Source organism: Erithacus rubecula (genome assembly GCF_903797595.1).
Source record: "Erithacus rubecula genome assembly, chromosome: 2".
Lineage (NCBI taxonomy): Eukaryota > Metazoa > Chordata > Aves > Passeriformes > Muscicapidae > Erithacus > Erithacus rubecula.
In genome coordinates this window covers 108,900,333-108,922,667 of record NC_136685.1, presented here as the reverse complement: position 1 = coordinate 108,922,667, position 22,335 = coordinate 108,900,333, and the positions used below count along the sequence as shown (strand labels likewise).

Sequence of the window (22,335 nt, the reverse complement as noted above, 5' to 3'; positions counted from 1 at the left end):
CTGTGTTGTGTGTGAAGTGTTTGTAAGCGGGTCTGACACGAGCTGCTCCTCACTGTGGTCTCTGGCATTCCTTAAACAGACACTGCTGGGAGCTGCCAGAACGGAAGGGAAACGCCGCTCTCATCGTTTTGTTACTGAGGTAACTTACACTGAAATATACATGGAAAGAGCTGCGGAAACACGCACCTAACAGCGCCCAGGCTGTGAGTGTTAACCCGTTTATTTCTTTGCGCCGAGTGACTGAACTGCACCCGTGGCGAGGGTCCCGGTGCCCTCACGGCCCCGGTGCCCCCACGGCCCCGGCCCGGCGCCCCGGGGCGGGAGCGGCGCCTGCGCGGTGCGGGCCCGGCGGCGGCGGAGCGGCGGCGCACAGGCGGCTCCTCCCCGCGCCTCCGCCCGGCCCGGCCGGCCGGGGCGGCTCCGACTGCCTGCCCGGCGAGGCGAAGCGGAGCGAGGTGAGTGGGGGAGAGGCGCCGGCAGCGCGGGGTCGCGGGGCTCGATGGAAAGCGGCCCCGGGAAAGCGCCGCGGGAGCGGGAGGGCCGGGCCCAGCCGAGCCCCGGCAGCCGGCGCTGCCGCGGGGCAGCGTTGTTCTCGCCTCGCCCTCCGCAGGCTCTGCCCCTTTCCCAGCCGAGGGGGCCGGCCCGGAGCCTGCCGGTGTCCCTCGGGCTGAGGGGAGCGCTGCGGGCAGCCCTCGGTCCGGGCACGCTCCCCGTGCCGCCTCAGGCGGGGCCCGACACGCGGGTGCGGGCTGTGGCTGGCTGCGTCCTCCTCTGCCATGTTTACTTGTAAATATCGCGTCAATGTTTGCTGTAGATCGATCAGGTGTGATTCGGTAGGGGTAGAGGAACAGATGGTATACGCTGTGATGGTATACTTTGTGAGCTCACCTTCCCGTCTTTCCAGGCTATTCACCTCTCGTTTGTTGTATTCGCTGATTTCCCAAAAAGCCTTATTGAGTAAGGAACGGCTTTATGTGCCTTTGCCAGCCCAGCTGAGTTGATGAGGAGTGAGCAGAACAGAATTCCCACCAGGTATTTGCATGACAGCAGACAGCCCGGGGGTGAATAGGGCAGTGCTCGGAAAGGCAAGGGCTCAGCAGCCGTGACTGCTGCTCCACAGCAGCTCTGTGTTTAGTTCTGCTGTGTCTGCGCTGGTTCCATGAGTAATTCTGTGCTTTGTTGTGGTGAAAGTTTGCCAGTAGAGCCATGCACCCAAGCCCTTCACTTTCCTCAGGCCAGATCTGTATTACGGTTGGTCAGCTTCGTTCAGCTCCAGAAGTCCCGTGGGATTCCTCAGCACTCGGCCATTTCATTAGGTCAGCAGGAGGAGGTGGCACCAGGCTGCTGTGGCCAGGGGTCTGCTGGCAGCCCACGCTGCTGGCACAGCTGGATGCAGTGTCTTGGGGGTGACCCTGCTGGATCACTCTGTCACCCTGCTGCTCTCCCGGCCGGCTCCGTGTCTCTCACCCCGCCTCTGGGAAAGTGGTTGTGGTGTCTTTGTGAAACTGTTCCTGTGGTGAGTGGGCAGCTGGGCAGGTGTTCTGGTGTGTAGCTGACAGGACCGGGCTCCTCTTGCTCTTGGTCTGGACTGGCTCTTCTGCTTAACTATCGGGGCATTTTTCAGTTGTTTTTAAAGCTAGTTCAAGCAGTGCTTACCGAGAGACTGAATGAACAGCAGGATGACTACATTTCTTTCAGAAGGGACCTAGTGCCTTGAAAAAGAAAAGAGCAGCGCCGTTCCTATAGCAGTTAAAGAGCTGCTGTTGGTGCAAGAATAACGTGGCTGTGACAGCGCAGCGATAAGCGAGGTAATTCATCTGCCATCAGCAGCAGGGGATTGATGGAGCTACTGTATCAAGTAGATATGGACTCGGGTCTTTTCTTAACGTCTCGGTAAACCACAGCCACAGTTTATTGTTGCTGTAGGATCTCCCAGAGACTCTGCATTAGGAGCAGAAAAAGGAGCAGCTGACACAAGGTAATTTCTAACACAGGTGGAGCAATACATAGAAAACTGGTTCTGTGGTCAAATGTATTGCAGGCTCTGTGGTTGTGTAGCTCTTGCCTGTGGCTGTAATAAATACTTGGCATACCATACAGATCTCCAGAGTAAAGAGGTTTAAGAGAGTAAGAGGCTTTAGGTACCTCTAATGTGCAACTGGAGATTTCTCAAGATGTGTCAAAAAAAAACCCTCTAAAATTGCTCAGTGCAGAGTTGCTGTGGAGACAATGCTGGGCAGAGTCAGGGTGCCAGTTACCTTCCTTTTTGTTTGGGTCATTGTACAGGTTTTGCCTTAATTGGCACTTAGAAGAGGGCATGCACAGAAGTCACTTATCATTTAATTGGTAGTGCCTATCAGGAGAGGGGTTGGGAGTGAAACTGAATATTCAGTACCCTGCATTAAACTGAATCACTGTCTAGCAAGACACAGAGATGATGTAGTATGAATTAGATGGGTATGATGCTCTATTTTTCCAATACATGTCTTACTTCAGAACACTGAAAATAAATTTCTCCTGACACTTTAAATGCTGCATCAAGACAGTTAATGCAATACAGTTATCCCATGTCTTCTTATGGAGCACATTACAGGCAGCTAGAGGATGCAGAGTAGGACTGCTGTGGACATTGCTGGTAGCTGATAGTCTGCAGTTCCCTGTGCTGAGGTGCTCTGGTTCACCTTGCCATACGTATTCAGGAGTCCTGAGCATTTGCAGCTAGAGCAGGACAAGGAGAAGGAGCTGGCAGGGACATGGAATTCTCTTTGTCTCAGCTGCTGTGAGCCATGACATGTTTGGTTTGTGGAAGGACAGCTGCTGCTGCTTTGCATTCTTGCTGCAGAGTCTGAAGTGTTTCTGTGGTCTGCTCCTGATTTTGGTCTGGGCCGTGTGTGATCCTTACCTGGCAGGGGAGATATGCTGTGCCATTACCCAGCCTGTGTTTATTTGGCTTCAAGGACCCTTTGTGTGCTTAGACCAAGGCAAACACAGTCCTTTCTCTGCCTCCTTGTTCTACAAGGCTTCTGCAGAGCTGGAAGGTGGTGAAGGAGCTGCCAGGGGCACCCAGCAGTCGGTGGCTGCCTGCTTTTCCCCATCCCCTGTTCCAGCTGATGATGTGACTGGCCAGGCAGAGGTTTGAGCAGTGTGGAAGCACAGCTCTCACCGGGCTGTTGTGCTGGATAATGTAGCAGGATCATTCTCTAGTCAAAAGAGGGTGGCCCTAGTTCTGCTCTGTTGACAGTATGCTTTATGCTTTATTGACTTCAGGGGAGTAGCTTCTGAATTTATGTTGTTGTGAGTGCTGAATCAGACCTATCTATGTAACTTTTGGTTGCCTTATATGGATTTTATGAGCCTGCATACATAGAACCTATTGTTTACTTTTCTAAGTAAAATTGAAAATTTTTTTTTGAATGGCTAAAGCTGTATTTCTGCCTTCAGATCAGCAGATCAAAATTACACATAAAGGAAAAGAAATTGTGGAGCTGTACTCATGTTCTGTCATTAGGTTCATTCTTGTTTTTTGGAAATTTTGATCTAGACAATTATCTCAGTTGGGAATGGTTGTGCATTAATGCTATAGTGTTTCCTTTGGAGCTGGTAAGGATTCTGCCATCAGCATGAATGTGGGAGAGGAGTATGGGGATCTCACCATGGTAGAGTGGAAGTAGCAAAAGGGAATTCCTGGAGTCCTACCCGTCCTCTGGCAGGAATAACAGTATTTTGTGACATGTAATCATCACATACTCTTTGGAATTAGTGCAGCCATTTGTGTTGGGTGTTGTGTGAGAAAACAGGTAATGAAGGATTCTGGTCTGTGAACACTGTGTGTAATGAGAGGGTAGGATGAGAAAAGGGAATTTTCCTCCTAATCTTGGAACAGGGTTTTCAAGACAGCCTTGTAAATGAATGTTCTTGGAAGAGGTCTTATCTATAACATGTCTTTGAAGAGTAAAAGCCCTGCTTTGCACATAAGCAGGTGTTGTGTTTCTGAGTCCTGAAAAGTCTGAAAGCACTGGATCCTTTTGTGCAGTATTCAGAAACTAAAGGACAAAGCTTTTGCTGCAAATTGCTGTTGCTCCATGACAGCCAACAGAGCACTGCAGAGTGGCTCTGGTGAGAGATATTAAATCACCTCCCCAGCCTCAGGTATACATGCTTGAAGGAGACACAACTCTTTTCTGAGGGAGCTTTCTCAGAAATACCCCAAAACGATTTTTTCCTCACTCCACCAGCTCCAGAATGTGACTGCCATCTGGCCAGATGCCCAGGACTAAATACAGTGCTCTAAACAAGGTCTCACAAGTGGCTTGTACAGGAAAAGGAAGAAACCACAATAGCCAGACACTCTTCTGGCTTTTAAATGGTTCTTATGCACTTTGTTTTTTTTTTTTAAATCAAAAATTATGCTTTTGACTTTATACTTACATTTGCTAAATACAAATCTCTGCTTCCCAGGAATGAACTCCAGGGCTCCTCAGTGCTGACTTTGCTGAAACATACACACTTGCAATGTGAAAATAACCCAAAACCTGGCTGGTTTTGCTTTCATGCATGTTGTGCATTGCATATGCTGACATTCCTTTCTTAACTTGACCGTGGATATGTAGCAGAACTGGCAGCAGGCATCCCAAGCCTCAGTACAGGCCATTTTGAATTCCCCAGCTAAGTTTTTAAACTGATCTTTTTTTTCTTTTCAATGCAGCCACAAACCCAAACCATAATCTTCACAAAAATAAACATGCATCCTTGTGCCAGCTGGGGCCTTGGCATGCTTTATGCTGCATAACTTGCTGAGACTGTCATTTCTTAGGAAAGCAGTTAGATATTGGCAACTGTCAAATGTCAGCCCTCAGTAAATGTTGTAATAAGCTATTTTAGCTACAGCTGGGGATTTAAAAAAAGAATAATTTACAGTGTTCTTGATAGTTAATGCATGAATAGAAATCAGACTTTGGACACTGAATATCTTGGGAGAAGGAAGCAGGGTTCATGTGGTGTGTTTGCTAAGGGCCACAACTGTCTGAAAGCATGGCTGGGAACCTTTAGGCTGCTCTAGGTTAAACTGTGTATGCATCAGTACCACAGCATATCCCTGCATTTTTACTTTGGTTTTACTAGATCTGCCTACATACAGCTGTTAAAGTGATGATTGTTTTGGAAGGTGGAAGTACAAAATGTGTTGGTAACTTGAACTCGATTGACTTAGACAGTAGGTGCAGTAAAACTCATCCTGAAGTGTTTCTCTGAGTGTGTGTTGGATCTGGGAATTGCTGCTGAAGTATTGCTGCTTTTAAGTAACTGGAACTTGAGGAAATTGTCTTTGGGGAGTTAGAAATGCTCGGTTCTAACTTGTGTTGGTGTTCTTCATTTATGTAGTGTATGGTCTGCAAACTGTTTAGCTTGGAATTTTTAGCAGAGGAAGAAATGAGTTCACCATCAAGCAAGCAGCCATCTTTCCTCTGGATAGTTCAAAGCTTCTATTTAGCAGTTCCATAAAAATTCTTGGTTCATGTTTGTTGCACTGATAGATGCACTGTTCCTCCACTTTGGCAGGAAGCACTACAAAGATATTTCCAGCATCTGTTTTGCAGTATGTCTCTTTAAATGTTTAACTTTATTGCAAAGTTTTTTGCTAGAAGATATGATCTGCCAAAGTAAATATTTGGTTTGTTATAGCACAGGTTCATTTCTTGATCTTTATATGAAAAATATTTTTTCATCCCTTGGTATTTCATGAATGCCTGGGCATATGTTAGCTATAACTCATGGTGATACACCATGATAGCTGTTTGCAACAGCTCTGGAAGCCAGAGAAGTGTTTTAGCTGGATGCTGTGTGATTTGATCCTTGCTGTGTGTTCCTGTGTGCACAGGGATTTGATCCTTGCTGGAGTGATGTTCTCTCCTGACACACACACTTGGCACCTTCCTGGGCCCTTCTGTTTGCCATGTCACAGGGAACTACGGCTTTACTACCCCACAGTGAGCTGGAGGATGCAGCTACTTTTTCTCTCCTTTTTAGTATGGCACCCTGAGAGCCATGTCTAAATTCAGCCTTTTAAATAGGAGGTTTTAGGAGGTTGGAGGGAGGTGCTTTTGTGTGGCCAGGTGCTAAGAGACATGACAGCTGTTTGAAAGTGCTGCTGGGCTTGGAATCCATTTCTATCAAGCAGTTAACAATCAGAAATTGCCAGAGGTTCAGTGAACATGCAGGTTTCAAACAAGGAGGTCCTGTGCAGAATTCTGCAGTGCTGGTGGCACGGGGGTAGCCCGTGTGCACAGGAGCAGTGGCTGGAAGCTTAATCTAAGGATGGAGAGAGCAGAGGGGGAGGCTGATTGCAGCTCCTTGCTGGCCATTGTTCATGTTCTCCTTCTCCAGTGTGCAGGAATAGGAGTTTGCAGGTAGGAAAAGAAGCAGGAATGCAGTCCTGGCCACTCGAGGTCATGCTCCACAAACTGTGGAAAACGTTTTGTTTTCTCCTCGATTTGCCCTTTGGAGCTGTGGGTTTGGAACAAAGGCAGACTGACTGGGAACAAAAAGATGAATTTTAGGGCTGGGCTGAGTTCCCCTAGCTCAGTCACGGCAGGTCAAGTTACTCAAGAGATTTGTGACTCCCCAGGGACATGGGTTCGTGTTTGTGCAGGGATATGTCATAGCTGAGGTACAGAAGACAGAGATGGACTGTTGGTGTTTATTTTAAGAGTGGTTGATAGACCTGGAAGGGGTTTTTTTTGCGTGTTGTTGAAGTTATACAGAGAAGCTGTATAAAAATAACTGGCACCAGATGTAGAAGCAATAAACTGATGCTGTGTTAAGTCTTGAAACTGTGCTATGTAATCTAAGAGGTATTTTCACCTATTGGCAGCTTCCTCTTTATTATCTGCAGAATGAGAGTGATGGGATTCAGTAGCTGTTGAACAATTAATTGTTTTATTTTTGAAAGGACTGAGTATAAGATGTATCTCACTACGCTTAGTGGCAGCTCCCCATACACAGTGGTTGCCAATGTTTGTTGCCAATCATGGCAATCTTGTTGTTATTGGCAGTCATGGGAATCTTTTGGTACCAGTGTGTCAGCAAGAATTAAACCTAGGGAGCAGCCTGTCACCTGACTGCTGCCTTTCTTCCTGGGTTTGATTGCATTTGGTTCTGGTCTGAAAGAAAAAGGTGACACCAACAATCTCTCTCTCACCCAGTGCAGTAAATGTTGGAGTCACCAATATGTTTGGAATGCTCTGCTTTTGGCAGTACTTGGACCCAGTTTCACCATTTCAAGCAATGAGATTGTTTATTGCCTTCTAAAAAGCGTATTTCAAAACACAGTGTGGTCCCAGGAGAGAGAAAACAAATTGTTTACACAAGCAAACTACCAGAGAAGAACTAGACACCCACGCTTCTTTCTTCAGGAGTTCCCCTGCTAGGAGTTTCTATGAACTCATTAATCTAGTGAGTAAGGAGAAACTTTTTACTTCTAATTGAACGGGTCTTGACATGACTGCTGATGCTGCTGAGCAAGGAAAGTTTGGTTTTGATGATCCCCCCCATTCACCTGGAGGATCAAAATGAAGTTAGAGGAAGGAAAAGTGCTCATCCCAACACCTAGGGAGGAGCTTCATTCCTCCTAGTGTGGAAAAAGACTTGGGAGAGGCTTGAAGCTGTGCTCCTTCCTGTGACTTTGAAGTTGCACAGGCTGGGACCCGAGCCAGGAAGTTTGGCTGAGGCTGACATTGCCAGTCCCATGGTGAATGTATAGAAAACAGGAAGAATGGAATTGACTTGAGGCAGATATTTCAACAGTCATCAGTTTTGAATTTCCTGGGTTTCATTGCTGTGTGTCATAACCTTGTTTTGAACTATTTAATATTTTTTTTCCATAAAGAAATAAGATGGAAGAAGAAACATTTAACACTGTTTATCAGAGTCTTATGACTGATTTTTCACTTTTGTTTGGTGAACATATATTTAGAAACTAAATTGTAGATTCTAAATACTTGAATATTTGGAACTCTCTCGTCCCTCAAAAAGAAAACATCTCCAGGGTGAATCTCTCCATTTCCCCAGTCCCACAGATAAGCAGTAGTTCAGTAGTTGTATGAAAAAATAAAAAGAAAATTTAATATTTCAGGGCATAAACGGTCCAAGTTGTGCATGGATTTTCTAGAACAGTTTTGTTTTGGTTTTTAACCTCCTGGTAAGACAAGATAAGTGCAGGCACTTTGTCTAGGCATTCCAGCCCCATGGTGAGTGTGGCACAGCTGGCAGGACAGTGGCAGGGAGTGCTGTGCTTGTGTCCTTGCTGTGCTGGCACACAGTGCTGCCTCAGCCTGCTTTTTCCAGCCTCTGTTGATATTCCAGTGCCAGTGTGCCTCAGGAGCAAGTGGCACATTCGGAGCCCAGCACTGCCTTTCCCTCTCCATAACACAGGTGAGCGCTGCTGTGCCCTGGTGCTGCAGAAGGCGTCAAGTTTTTCTAGTGGAAATATTATCTGTTGTTAATTGAGGAATAAATATTGTGCTTGGTGCTCAGGTTCGTGGTTTGCAGTGTTTGTGCACCCCCGAGGGTGGGGAAGCACACTGGAGATTGCTGCAAGAATTGCTTCTTGAAGCAATCAACAGCATTCTTCAATAAGCAGTAGTGAGTGCTGAGTGAATAAAGAAGCAAACTGTCCATCATGTCTGATGTCCAGCTGTTTAAAATAAACAGTGCAACCACAAAAACTCGCATGTGATCTTCCTCATACAGTCTGTTGGATTGCATGAACCTCTTGGTCAGAAGGCACCAGTGCAAATACAGCTAATGACATGCAGATATAATTGTCATGAACAGAAAGCAAAAGCCACTGCTGCAGCTGGAGTGTCACTTGGTGCTGACCTGGTGTGGTTCAGCGTGTGGGCTGCTTTGCATTACCGAACAGGCAGCGTGGAAATGGATCCTTTCAAGCATTTTCAGTGGCTTCACACTCTTGGTGCACTTGCTTTAGGGGGAGAAAAATCAGGTTCAGTCACTGCAATTTCCCCCCATTGGTTTAAACTTGGATGAATATCACTTACTAAGTGAGCTGCCCAGGGTGTGTTTAAAGCTTTTCCAGTGGTAGATAAGTTAACAGTTGTGCTAACTAACGCTAAGGGCTAAACTGAGGAGTGTCCCAGGTGATTGCATCTTCGCAGTTTTGATGAAGGTATTCAGGTGTTAGCCTTTACCACGGACTCAGCTGAAATAAAGTGCTCTGTATTTATTTTACTTAGGCTCAGAGGAAGAGCAGCCTTTGTGCTGGAAATGAGCAGCTGCTCTCACGGGAGCTCTCCAAAAAACAAGGTGCTAAGCGGTGCAATGCATTTCTGATAATCTAGTTCCTTAGTTAATAGCTCAACCATTAAATTAGTGGCACAATTTGCATATTATCATTCTAATGTATCCCGAGGACAATTGAGCACAAGGTTAACACTGGAATAAAGAGAGGGATGTTTGCTCCCTGATTAATCTGAGGAGCACCCGCTTTTGATTGGAGTTTGGAATATCAGCCTGAGGGTCTCCTGATCTTAAACACCATTTAGTGTGCTGTGCCAGACTCATTCCAGTAATTATGGCCATCAGTGGAAATGTTTTTGTTGGTTCCATTGACTGCCTCCTGAACAACAGTTTGCTTTGCAAAACGTTTCATAGGGAATAATGAAACCATTGCTTGCTATTTTAAGGAGGTATTTTATTACCTATTAAGTCTGTTGGTTATGCAACAAACACAACTAAAAGTACAATTGTGTTAGAATTAAAAGAAGCTATATTATTGTCATTGTTCATGGTGTAGAAACTGTTTAACTTTTTTTGTAGTGGTAGTAAAGAGCCTGAAAGATTTTTAGGGTTTTAAAAAAGTTACAGCTTTTGCCATTCTTTTAAGATCACTTTTCTGTCTCACAATCCATGTCTCGTATTTACTCTTACGGTCAAACAATTTTTACATCTGTCTGCCTTTTTTTTTCCCATTTGTGTGTTGCTTGAGGTAAACAAATGCAATAATTTGGAATGAATTGTGTGAAGAATAATTTATCGAAAAAGTTGCTCTTACTGGAAATCAGCTGAAGCTTTTCTGGAAGCATGGAGCAAAGTGAGCACAAGCTTTGATGCACATAATGCTCTGCCAACACAGGGGAGAGCTGCTTTTCCTGTCCATGTCCCTCTGGATGCAGGTTCTGAGCCCCCTGTCCCTTTGCATTCAAGTGTCACTATGGATTCTAGACTGAAGCTAATATTGTAATTAAAGCGATTACTTTTTCTTGCTTCTTCCGGGAAGTGCAGCTCTATGTTAGACTTGGTAAGACATTTGAAAACACTTGTGAATATTTTAGTTTTTATTATTGAGTGGTTTTTGCAGGAATAATCATTGGAAATGACAGAAATACTGCAAGAAACACTAGTTTTTGTGAGGTATCTAGGCCAGGGAATTAGGGAAGAATAAAAACCTTCTGAAAGGTTATCCAAATCAAAGTCAGTCTCTTCTCTGACATTTCCAGAGGCATAACAAGACATGAATGTATCAACAAACAATCACTCTCTTATAAGTCACTGGACAGTATCCTCCATGACTAAATGCTGTGCCAGAGGAAGTGACTTGGGGTTTTATTCCTTTTCAGTAATGTGGAAAGTATGCCATGGGAGCAGGCAGGAAGAGGTTGTTTGGTGGGAGAGAGGAAGAAGCAGCTCGGGCAGGGGTGCAGCAGCAGAACTCTGCAGAGCCCCAGGAGTGCCTTTGCTGGCTTCAGTGTCTGCATGGTGCATGCTGCTGCTGGAAACTGTGATGCCGTGGCTGCTCTGGCCACCCTTGCAGATGGCATTTTCACACCTTTCCTTCCTGAATTTATGGCTTCTTAGATAAAAGGAGTGGGTACGCGAGACGGTGGATCTGCCCAAAACCTCTCCTGGGAATGCTGTGCTAAAACAAGTTCAAAGTCATAACTCCTCTTTATCCTTTAGTCTCAGAAAAGGCTGCCAGCAAATAGGATCTGGAAGCGAGAGGAAAAAATAAGCCTGCAGGCAAAAGATGAGTTGAGGCAGGAGTGATGAGTGGCTGAAAGCAGATGTAGGAAGATGGGTGGGTAAGTCTGGCATGATGGTCCCACTTTAGGCTGATGATTATGCCATGACTGAAGCACAGACTGGCTCGCAGCCCTGGAACCCGATCTAATCGCAGCCCTGGAGGTCCAGCCTGTCCCGGTGACACTTCGCTGAGCACTGGCTGGTGCTTGGTGGCTCATGTGTGTCCTGGCAGAGCTGCTGTCCTTTGACAGCCTTGTTGTGTTAAGCGAGATGAGCAGCGTCCCTGCAGTTTACCTGGGAGCCCTCATTGCCTTTGAAAAGCTGGGAGTGCTGCTATGGGCGTTTGCTTTGCAGTCCATTGTTTCCTGAAGAGATGGCAGCAGCTCGGCCCTTCTGCCTGTGCTGGGAGGGAATGGCTGTCTTTGTAAGATGTTTTTACATGGGGAGCACAATTACTGACTGCCAAGCACTCACTGACATCATGCCAGAGGCTTTCTTCAGGGGAGCAGCTCACACAAACACTTTATGTTCAGCTAGCAAAGATAAAAGTATAAAGAGTGCTTGAAGGAAAAGGATGCTGAGGGATTTTTAATACTTTCAAGTATTTTTTAAACTCTCTGTAAATTGGCAAAATACAGAAATCCACCAGTGTGTAAAAAGTGACTTGCCATTTTTGCTGTATGTCGTACTTTTATTCTAAAAGTAATGTGCCCTTCCATTACTTGAATTAAAAAAAAAAAAAAAAAAAAAAAAAAGACTAAACCCTTTCTGCAGCCAGAAGAATGATGGAAATTAGAATTTCTTTGTACATAATCCCCTCACATTTTTCTTGTGGATACAGCTGTGTTAACACAATGCAACATTTGAGCTGAGAGATCTGCCAGATCCTGGCACCAGTGCTAGTTTGCAGACTGAAGGTCTCGTTTGATAGATTTTCAAAGTGATACTGTGCTCAGTTGTATCTGTGTTCCTGGAAGGAGGCTTGCTGTCAGCAATTTCTGTGGTAAGCACAAAAGGTGTCTGTGTGGAGCTGAGAAGGGCTCAGAGTTCAGGTTCTGCAGGTAGCACTGATGTTGTACAAATAGTGACAGTAATAGAAGTTTAGAGCTGCAGAACCTCTCCCAAGTGAAATAAGCAGTGGGTGTTATTTGAGCTTTCTCCTGTGTATTTGTGTGCTTTCCTTCCTCTCTATGTTTGAGTGGAGATGTAGAAATCCCAGAATGGTCTTTTTGGTAATAGGATTGCATGCAGACATCCTTGTGGTCAAATTGAGAAAAAAAAAATCAATAATTAAAACCCATGAGATTTCCTGTGAAGAGGTTGTTTGCAAATAGAGTGATTCATGACTGAGACTAAAGATGTACACACAACTGCAGGATCTTGCTCATAACCCTCCGATGTAACTCCTTTAAAATCTCCGGGTTTTTTCCCTGTGTCATTTAATTTGGTGTTGCCATCAAGGGAATAGGATCACCTTGGAAATTTTTTGCTTGTTCTAATTGTTTTGCTTGTTTGTTTCTTGGGTCTCCCTCTGCCTTAACACTCTCAGGTGCGAATTTTCTTTCCAGAATTGATTTAAAGAAGACTGGGTTTTTTTTTTTAATACAATTTCTTATGCTCCCTAGAGGGGAAGAACTGCTCTGTACTCTTATGTATGTGGGAAATGAAGAGACAGAACTCAACTCACCTGCAAAACCACACACTTCACTGAGCATCATCTCTTGTGGGATTAGTACAGTCAGGTTATTTAGACACACTTGTAGGTAAAGAAATACACTCCACAATTCTTAGAGCTTCACCAGGAGTGTATTCTTTAAATATTCTGATTTAGGAAGAAAGTTGGAATTTTTTATTTTTCTTTTTTTTCCCAGCACTGTTTTTTTGTTCTGTCTTGCTCATCCCCTAGTGTTTGGTTTTCACAACAATGCAGAATTCAAGATTTTTCTTTCAGCCTTCAAGGTGTGCAAACCCTGCCTGGAAAACAGGCATGTTCCTGAGCCTCCTGGCATGGCTGCTTTTTAACCAGAATCCAAGTGGAAAAATAGAACCTTTTCTAGAGCTCTTGTGGTGGGACCTCTGGAAACAGGGCAGAACTATTTAAAGCTTCCTGCTACATGTTAAAACTAAAATGTTTCTTTTTCCCTGCTTGTACCTCTCAGTTTTCTCATGTGCTTTTGCTTGCCAGGGTTTTTTATTTAACCCTTTTTTTCATTTTAGCTGCTCCTCCTGCCTTGGTCTTCCTTACCTGTGTCAGTTTTTATTCCTAAGGCATTAGAGGGAAGCAGAAGCAGGCGTGTGTTTGGTGTGGTGTAGGTGTAAAAATCAGGTTTTTACCTGGCAGCAGAAAATGCTTTTTGTTGTTGTTTTTCCTTGGTTTTTACTTTGCTGGCAGAGTGTTTTCTCCCTTCTGAGTGATTTTAAACTGTTTTTTCCCCTCCATCCCTCCTGTAAATACTGTAATATTTGAGAGTGGATTGTAATGACATCTAACATTTTGTTCTGTTTGTACTGCAGACTGAGGTCAAGTAAACAAAGAAAGCAATCATTATGTTTTAGCGTTCTTTTTTAATGAGCACATTAAAATCTAGTCACAGCTACAGGATCAGCTGTGAAAAGAAGGGAGAGATACAGAACTCTGAGTAGCACTGTGTTTTGGAAGCAATTTATGGAAAAATATTGGACTGAAGAGATATTTCTGGTAGGAAATAAACGGCACGATGTTGTTGATGGAAAGGGCTTGGCAGAAGGCTTGTTGTGACTGTTTCTGTGGCTTAGAATTGCAGAGGAATTTCCTACAGACTGGACTAACCATCACAAATATGTGTCTGCTTCTAGGAGATCGGCGGAGTCTGCTCAGGGAAGATGTCTGTGACAATGAAAACCCGTTGTGTGGACAAAAGAGGGAGTTTCTTTAAGGTAAATGGGATATTTAGACAGAGCATAAAGTATGTAGCTTCATGTGAAAGGAGCACAGAATGTGCAGTACTCCCTGTGATACATAGTGAGCCTTTTCTGTAAAGTGGGAAGTACTCACTGAGCATTTCTTTTTACATTGACTAGATTGCCCCCCAGTATTTCACATGTTTATTTTTTCTCTACGTGGAATAGAATGTTTTGTGTAAAATAGGTCAGGGCTTTCTTTGCTGCTAATGCTGAGAACATAAGCTTTATTATAAACAGGCATAAAATTATTGGAGCCTTCATAAACTGTATTTGTGTCCCTTAAGGTTGTGGTTTGTGATTTCCATTACTGGATTGAAAATGGCTTTAACTTCCTTGCCTATTTTGAGAACAATTGGCATCCCAAAAAGCCAGGCTGCTGTTTTCAAAAGATGACTGAGTCCTAAACTACTTGCCAGAATGGCAATGGCTGCCTTGATGGGCAGGGTTTTGCTTTAAAAAAAGTAAATTTACGGGTCTTCTGAGCACTGAATTGTATCCTTAGGGTGTTCATGGCCTACTGCAGCTTCTCCCAGTGAAAGATGCTAATGCCTTCGATCTTGGGGTGCTTCTGTTTCCATTCTTTCTCTTCCCCTGGGGCAGCAGTTTCCCTTAGGACGATCTTTAGGAGTTGAAGGGTCAGTGCTCAGTGTCCCATCGTGTTTTCCTTTTGTCTTCCCCAGCAGTTCAGAGCCCAGCAAATATCCGGTCATGCAGTGACAGGAGCCACCTCTCAGTTCTGCCACTCCAGCTTCAGCTGCCTCTCTTCACTCACGAGTGCAGACATCAGCCTTGCTGACAGCACTGCACAGCCAAGCAGGGAGAACAGCCCTATTTTCCAAAGAAACATCTCTAGGTTGTCTCTTGGGTGTATGCTGAAGGTTTGCACTCCCATCCTGATGCCAGATGGGACTGTAAGCAAGCAGCCAGTCATTTTCTGCAGTCTTTGGGGATCTCCTTGTGTAACTCTCAGGTTGAAAATAGATGCTGGAGCAGCTGTTTTGTTCATGGTGATGGGGATACACTCTAAATAGGTAGAAATGCAGTCTGCCAGGCAATTTCAAGAAGCATTGTCAATTAGACAGCTAAGGTCCTAAATTCTCTTAAGGACATGCTGCAGGGAAACAGATGCCTCCAATCTGCTTTTCCAGAGCTCTCCCCATCCCTGGGAAGCTGCACTGTTGTGCCATGGTTCTGAGCACAGAGTGAGGCATTGGGAGCTCTATGCCCAGCCTGTGTGCAGTGCACCTGGTACCTTGTGTCTGTACAGTGGAATCACCTTATTTTTCCCTCCCTCTGCCACGTGAGCAGAATTGTGACAACAGTTGCATTTGTTTGCTTACTTGGCACATTAGATTTTGGAGTTAGTGTTATTTTAATTTGCCTTGTCTGCCTGTGTTTAGTAACCAAGATAATGGCCTTTTATCCCTGCTAATCTGTTCTTCAGAGTGCTCTCCTCTGGACTTGCATGTGGCTCTCACGTTGTGCTTGCTAATTTGCAGTTGCCTAAGAAACCTTTACCACGCTGGTAGGCAGATTCTCAGGGCACTTAAATCTTTTTAAGGAAGTGTCTTACCATACTCAGCAACATTTGCCAGAAAAATCGCTGACAAATACCAGTTGGGAAATTCCAACTTTATCTTTCGTTTTTTTTTTCTGGCTCTTAAGTAGTTCTCATTGTTGCAGCTTCTAACAGTCTCTTATTTTTTTAATGGCTATTCTTTGACTGTTAGCACACAAGGAAAACAGTGTTATCCCCATTTCAGAGCAGAAGTCTAGTTTTAGAGGCTAAATTCTGTGGTCTCTTCAGAGGCAGCATGCAGTAAGAATGAGACAAAGATGAGGTTAGTCTTGGATAATTCTGGGACTGAATAGATTGCCAGTGGTTACAGAGAGAGTCTCTGGTAAGGCAAGGGGCTGAGTATCTGAATTGTCCTCCTCCTCATCACAATGTTCTGGTGTTTACTGAACTGAAGAGAGTTTTTACACCAGCGAAGCTTTCCTGTTCCAAGCCCAAGCATGGGGTAAAGGTTTGTTCCTGATGAGTAAGGCAGTGAACAGTGTCAGTGGCCCTGAGCGTTGGTGGCTCACTGTGCAGAAGAACCAGGATCTGCAGCCTTGTCTCCAGTCCTGGATTGTGTTCAGAGGCTTGTCCCAGTCCAGAAGCAGTTCCCAGTCAGGCTCCTCTCTGGCTCCTGGCCACCCCATCACACAGGGCTCTCTGTGAGGGCTGCCACGTTCTGCTTATCAAAACAGGAAGGAAAAGATGGGATGCCAAAGAGGATGCAGGTCTCCAGAAAGAATGAAAAATGAGATGCTGGCAGGAAGGGGGAGTGCTGAGTGCTGGGGCTGTTTGTCCAGGCTGATACTGATCTCTGTCTTCAGCCCCTGTGCCCTTGCCAGAGTAGCAGCACCCATCTTACCTTTTCCTCCTGAGCCCTGGTGAATCCCAGGGCTTGGGAACATCCTGCAGTGCTCATCTTGGCTGACCCTCTCAGTTCCTTCTCAGAATGATGGCAGTTTTGTTAATTCTCTGTACACAACCTTATTTGACATTCCAACACAAAAAGCAGAAGTTCAGTTGTCAGGCTTTTTTTTTTTTTCTTTTTTTCTAAAAATATCTGGGAACAGACATCAAATGAAAACCACCTGTCTTCTTCTTGGGAACAGCAAACTCTTTGAGTCAAGAGAGAGCTGTAGATGTGCTGGGCTTCTGGGAGAGGCACTGTCTGTGTCTGGTGCTTTCCCTGGTGCACAGCAGTGATGTCAGCTGTGGTTTAAGATGTTTGCATTTCATTATTTGGTTCATGGATGCTAGGAATGGAAACAGTTAGTACATGGGTGTTTGGCAATCTCATGTTTAGGATAGGTTTGATTAGGCAACACTGTACTGGGCTGCTATGTGAATTCATGTTGCCTGAGTCATAATTATTGTTTGGGTTTACAGTGGTTATACTGGAGTGTCTTTTGAATTTACAGATCAGTGCTTTATTGGAAATCAATTCCAAAGGAAAGTCATTACATATAAAAATAGCTGGTTTATCATGTTATGTAAGATCTCATTTTATTTTTGTTTTTTAAGAAATACTGATTAATTAGCCACCTGAGAAGATGTCATACTTCCAAATACTTCCTCTTTCTATAGCATAGCATGGTAGTATTTATTTCACAGACCTAAACAGTCCCCAGCAGATTTCTTCTGATTGCTTTTTAAGTTTTTGGGCTCACTTATGCTGTTTTACACTGACAGTGATTTCTGAAAAATGTAAACATCCACTTCAGTTCCGTTTTCCTTTGAAAGTTGTCTCTTGCTGTGTTTATTTCAAGTCTGTTGCAACAAAGGGTTGTTCTACCTGAGCTGAAGGGTTGCAAGGCAATTCTTTTTTAATTGACTTGTTGTGTTCAGGTGGAATCCAAAACCTGATGTGGAAAGCAGCCACCCACTCCCTTCTGGCCTCATTGCCTTTCACCCTCCACCATATCATAATGCTGGCTTACAGTCACTTTTTTTTTTTTTTTTTTTGAGAAGGTAAATGCTAAGAGAACAGTTAAATAATTCAGTTGTTGTAGGATATTGTATAATACACAGAGGCTGCACATTTAATCCATTGAAATTAAAAGGCTAGCTGCCAGCCAAACTGGATGGTTTTGCACTGGTACAGAACAGGATTTAGTTTTAGTAGACTCTTCCTCTGAGAACTCCATATGTGGCCCCAACCCTCAATTGTTCCTTTGCAAGGGGAAGTCCAAGTAGGATGCAATTTTACAAAAAAAAGGAAAAGTTTGTAATCTCTGGTGACTAAACTTGCCCTGGCTTCTTTTCCACGCCTCTTGCACTCTCTTGATGTCACACTGTTTTTGTGTTTTCCCAGCTCATTGACACAATTGCCTCGGAAATCGGAGAACTGAAACAGGAGATGGTGCAGCCAGATCTGACAGTGGAAGATGAAGCTGCAGATTGGCAGAGGTGATGACAGTGTTTATCTCCTGGTTCTGGAGGATCTGCCACGGCAGGAATGTTTTCATTGTGTTTATTCTTGGCTGGTTTATGTCCTAGCACTTGTCTCCCTGGCAGCATAAAAGATTTTTGGATCATTGCTCTTGATCCAGGGAATTTTGTTGTTTGGTATATTTGCCTTAATATCTTCTGATTGCAGCTGAGCTTCACCCCTACTTCCTTGTTAAAAACCTTGGATACTGATGGATGTCCAAAGCTGGAAACTAATGATATTATTACCATTGTCTGTGGCACAGCTTTGCTTTCATAAAGACAAAATGTCCATTGCTTCAGGAGGCACTTTGAAGATTTGAGATACAAGAGCATCATTTATTTATGCTCTGAGGTTAGGAAGTAAAATATTGGCTGCTAGGAGCTGATGCATATGTGGGTTGTGTATTTAAGTTAATTTATATATGAGTAACTTGGGCATTAAAAAAAAAAAAAAGTTATACCTTGTACCTTGAAGTAGGCAGGATGGGACCCCTGCATTTTGGTTTTTCCTGAATAGTAACATCTGCTAAATTGACATCTGGAGAACAATCAATATTTTGGTTGTGTTAACAAGCATTTTACTTGTGTTAACAACAGAACACATTCATATTTATGGACTTAGTAGAAGTATTTGTTGTTGCAGGGGGAGTGCAGCCAATGTAGGTGCTCCTGGCCAGCCCTGGAGCTGGTGGGCTTTGTTCTTCTAGCAGTGAGTTAAAAAGTGGAAAATTGATTTTAGAATTGCATCCATGATTTTTAGCTCTTTTTCTTCCGATGAATTCTCTTGAAATGTGCTAGAACTTGCTACAAAGCACATTTAGCTTATTTGCAAAAATATTAAGCAGCAGCAGCTTTGTTGCCCAAGTGATAAAGAATGTCAGACAATTGAACTAATTTAGTCCTTGACTATTGCCCTGGTTGAACATCACTCAATTTTTAAAGCTTTTGAGAGCACAGCTCTTTGAGAGGAGTAGAAAGAATAGTTTGTTCATTTTGTGAATTCAGCTAATTTACTTCAGAGATCATCAGCTACTTCTCAGTTAAGAAAGGGTTTCTTGTTTCTTTGAATACATCATGTGCAGGAAAGGCTAAGGTGTACTGATTCTAAAATCTTGCTGGAAGCACTGAGCTGGAAACAGTCAGCTAAACCTCCCCATTTTACAGATCTTGAGGTTTTTACCCATTTTTTAAAAAGGATTTTTAATCTTAACTTGTTAATCTTGACTGCAAAATATATTTTGGTTTAAGATATGTCAAGTAAACCTAACATAAAAAGGTGAATAATGCAATTGCCATGAAAAATATTACAGCCATCAAAAAAATTATTTTCTGTCACTTCAAGGTGATAATGTGAAATATGAAGTCAGAATAAATGAGCTAAAGTCAAACCTATTGTGACTACAATATTCTGAGCTGCATGCTTCTATGTAAGGAAGAAGTTGTATCAAAATTGGTATAAATGATGTAATTTAGTTATGCACTGACACCTTTTTTTTATTATAGAGCTGAAGAGCAAGATTATAGTAATTTCAACAAAGTTTTTACAGAGTTCTTGTTCAAATTAGACACCTCACAAGGCTGTGTTTACTGTAATAACTTTATTTCTTTGAAGTTAATTTAATCTTGGCAATTAAGGTAGTTTGCTCTTCTTACTGTGTGTTCTGGTGTTCAGAAGTTGCTGTCTTGATATGACCTTTGGGTTTGCACCTGGGAAAATTTGAGCTCAGTGGAATGTCCATTTTCCTCAGTCTGTTTCCACCTTAGCAGGTATCCACAGAGCAGTTCTGGAAAGGCAGCAGTTGCAGAGTTCTCAGCTGAATTCAGAAAAATGAAGTTACATATCTGCAACCTTGGCATTGTGGTGTGGGAGTTTTTGGTGCTTGTGTGGTGACTTTGAGATTTATATTCCTCACCTTATATACTCCTTTATTTTGGGCTCATCTTTCCTTTTAATATATATGGCCCAAGTAGTATCAGGAATGATTCAAGGGCTTAGCACTTTGGCTTGTAAATATGTGAAAATCAGGAAAAAAAAAAAAAAAAAAAAGCCTAGCAAAAATATGTTTTAAGAGGGACTGTTTCAGTATCCCACTTTTTTGGTGCCTGGCCTTTTCCCCAGAGCTTCTGCAGGCAGTGGCAGCCCAGGAGCACGTGGGACAGCACTGGGGCTGTTGGATTTACAGAAATTGCACCTGAAGTGATGGCTGAATTTCTCCAACCTCACAGAAGAATGCTAAGGCTGATCTTCAAGCTGGCTTTGAATTGAGAACCTTTAAAGAGAATTTTTGTGTATGCTAAATAGAAGAATTCTCAGCAGAAGTACCAGCCCAGAGTGTCAGCAGAGCCATGAGCTTTGTGCTAATTCTGAAGAGAGTGATTGTTCATAGGAGGTTAGCATGTCTAATTGATTTTTTCTCTGAATGTTTCACAGCCTGATAAAGGATATGGATAATGTCTCTCCTGAGAAGAATGATGTGAAGAGCTGCCCCAGGGACTCTGGCTATGACAGCCTGTCCAACAAGCTCAGCATACTGGACAAGCTGCTGCATACTCACCCTGTGTGGCTGCAGCTTGGTCTGAATGATGCTGAAGCCATGGAAATTTTGCAGACACAGCCTCCTGGGGTAAGAAGAATCTCAGGTTCTTTGGGGACATGCTTTTCCCAAATGTTGTGCTGCCAGGTTTTGGAGCCAGTACAGTAATGACCAAGTAAAACTATGGTATGTTTTAGGGCAGACATCATGATGTTGTTCTGATTCCTCTTTGTATATGATCTGTATTTATTGTGGCATGGGGGATAAAGCTAAAACCATGTCCTTGTGTCTTCTCCACAACAGATATTTCTGGTTAGGAAATCTGCAAGGCTGCAGAAGAAAGTCATCTCCCTGCGTCTGTCCAGTGACTCTGGGTCCTGCCTGAAAGAATTTGCCATAAAAGAAAGTACATACAGTAAGTTGTGAGTGATGCAGTTTTATGATGCTCCTAAGGTACATTTTCCCTGTAGGGAAATACAGATATACAGAAAGACTTTGGGCTGCTGCCCACAAATGGGATGTTTCCATTGTGTACCTTGCTGAATCCAGGATTCATTTATTTTCATGGGTAGTTATCCTCTCAGGAACTTGTGTGTCTTTTGCAGAAACACAGTCTGAGATCCTGCCTGCCTTCAATGGAATGTGCTTGCATTTCCTTGCACTCTAGGGACTGTTCCTGGATGCAGCTTTGCCATGAGCTCTCTCTGTCTGCACTTTAGGTGTGGGATGGGCTGTTGGGTTTATTTTTGTTGTTAGGTTTTGGGTTTCTTTGTATAGTACCTAAATGGATTTTAACCCTTTAGAACTGTTTCTGTTGCAAGATCAATGATTTCTTTTTTTAATTCAAATATATTTGTTCTTTCTTTTTTTTAGTAGAAATGAGTGAATGTTATTGTTTTGAACCAATAATGCCCCTCATATCTTTAGAAGGGAGGGTGTGAAAAATAAGTTTGAGATTTAGGAATGAACAAAGGAAGCTGCAGCTGGTGAGTGTATGTGGTGCTGAAACTGCAAGTGGAGCAAATATTTAATTTTAACAAGAAAGAGAAAAATGGAGAAAATTACCAGCAATTTCAGTTAAACATCCCTGAAACAGAGAGTCCGTAGTTAACTTTTATTTCTGTTTGTAAACTGACATAATTTTAGTTGAGTTTTTCCTCTTTCATCTCTCCCTCCCCTGCACCCAGGAACAAAAGTTAAATTCTGTGTGTCTGGTTTTAAGCAAGGCAAGGCAAAGAAAAGAGAAAGTTGTCAGTAATAGTTGATCTAAGTGTGGTCTATGGCTGTGTTTATAGACTTGTTCTACTAATAAATTCCCATCTAGAAAATAATTACATGCTGTCTTTTATGAGCAGCATTCTTCCACAAGGGGGAAGTGTTTACTGATAGTTTCAGCCATTTGTCACAGCTGAGGTTTTAGACCAGAGGCAAAAGATGTGGATTGTTTGACTCTAGGAGCTGCTTCTGCTTGATCTGTGTAGTCATTGGGTGAGATTTGCTACTGGCATCAGAGAGAGCCTGAGGTAAATGGCATTATTACTGAGAACAAGTATTTGTGTCAATAAGAAACAGTGGGGAAAAGGGAAAGGCACTGCTCATGTTTTCCTCTCTCCTCGTGCAAGGCAATGACATGCAGCAGAATTGGCAGAGCTTTTAAGGGTTTTCAGGTTAAAAAGTTTTCTTGGAGTGAAGGAAAATGTATCATCTCCAAGAAAATGTATTCTGCTCAAGTGAGCAGAATAGAATTCAAGAGGAGGAAATAGATTCAAAATCAGCTGTATTAGTACACTGGGCAAACAAAGCCTCAGTTACTGGTTTGTTGTCTATCAGCAAAAC

The 22,335-nt window shown here is 43.4% G+C and overlaps 1 protein-coding gene across 3 annotated transcripts in view; it reads left to right on the top strand.

Moving 5' to 3' along the window:
• The first annotated feature begins 358 nt into the window (after positions 1–358).
• The window catches only part of RIN2 (Ras and Rab interactor 2), a 36,577-nt gene continuing 14,600 nt past the window's right edge, over positions 359–22,335 (top strand). The window contains exons 1-5 of one of the 3 annotated variants that reach the window (XM_079297800.1): positions 359–494; positions 13,870–13,950; positions 17,847–17,941; positions 20,397–20,589; positions 20,803–20,914. In XM_079297800.1, coding sequence (XP_079153926.1) covers positions 13,897–13,950; positions 17,847–17,941; positions 20,397–20,589; positions 20,803–20,914 — 454 coding nt within the window. In that variant the 5' untranslated portion in view covers positions 359–494; positions 13,870–13,896. Of the gene's footprint in view, positions 495–13,684; positions 13,733–13,869; positions 13,951–17,846; positions 17,942–20,396; positions 20,590–20,802; positions 20,915–22,335 lie in introns of those variants that run through there. The other 2 variants (XM_079297801.1, XM_079297799.1) reach the window with 2 other exon arrangements.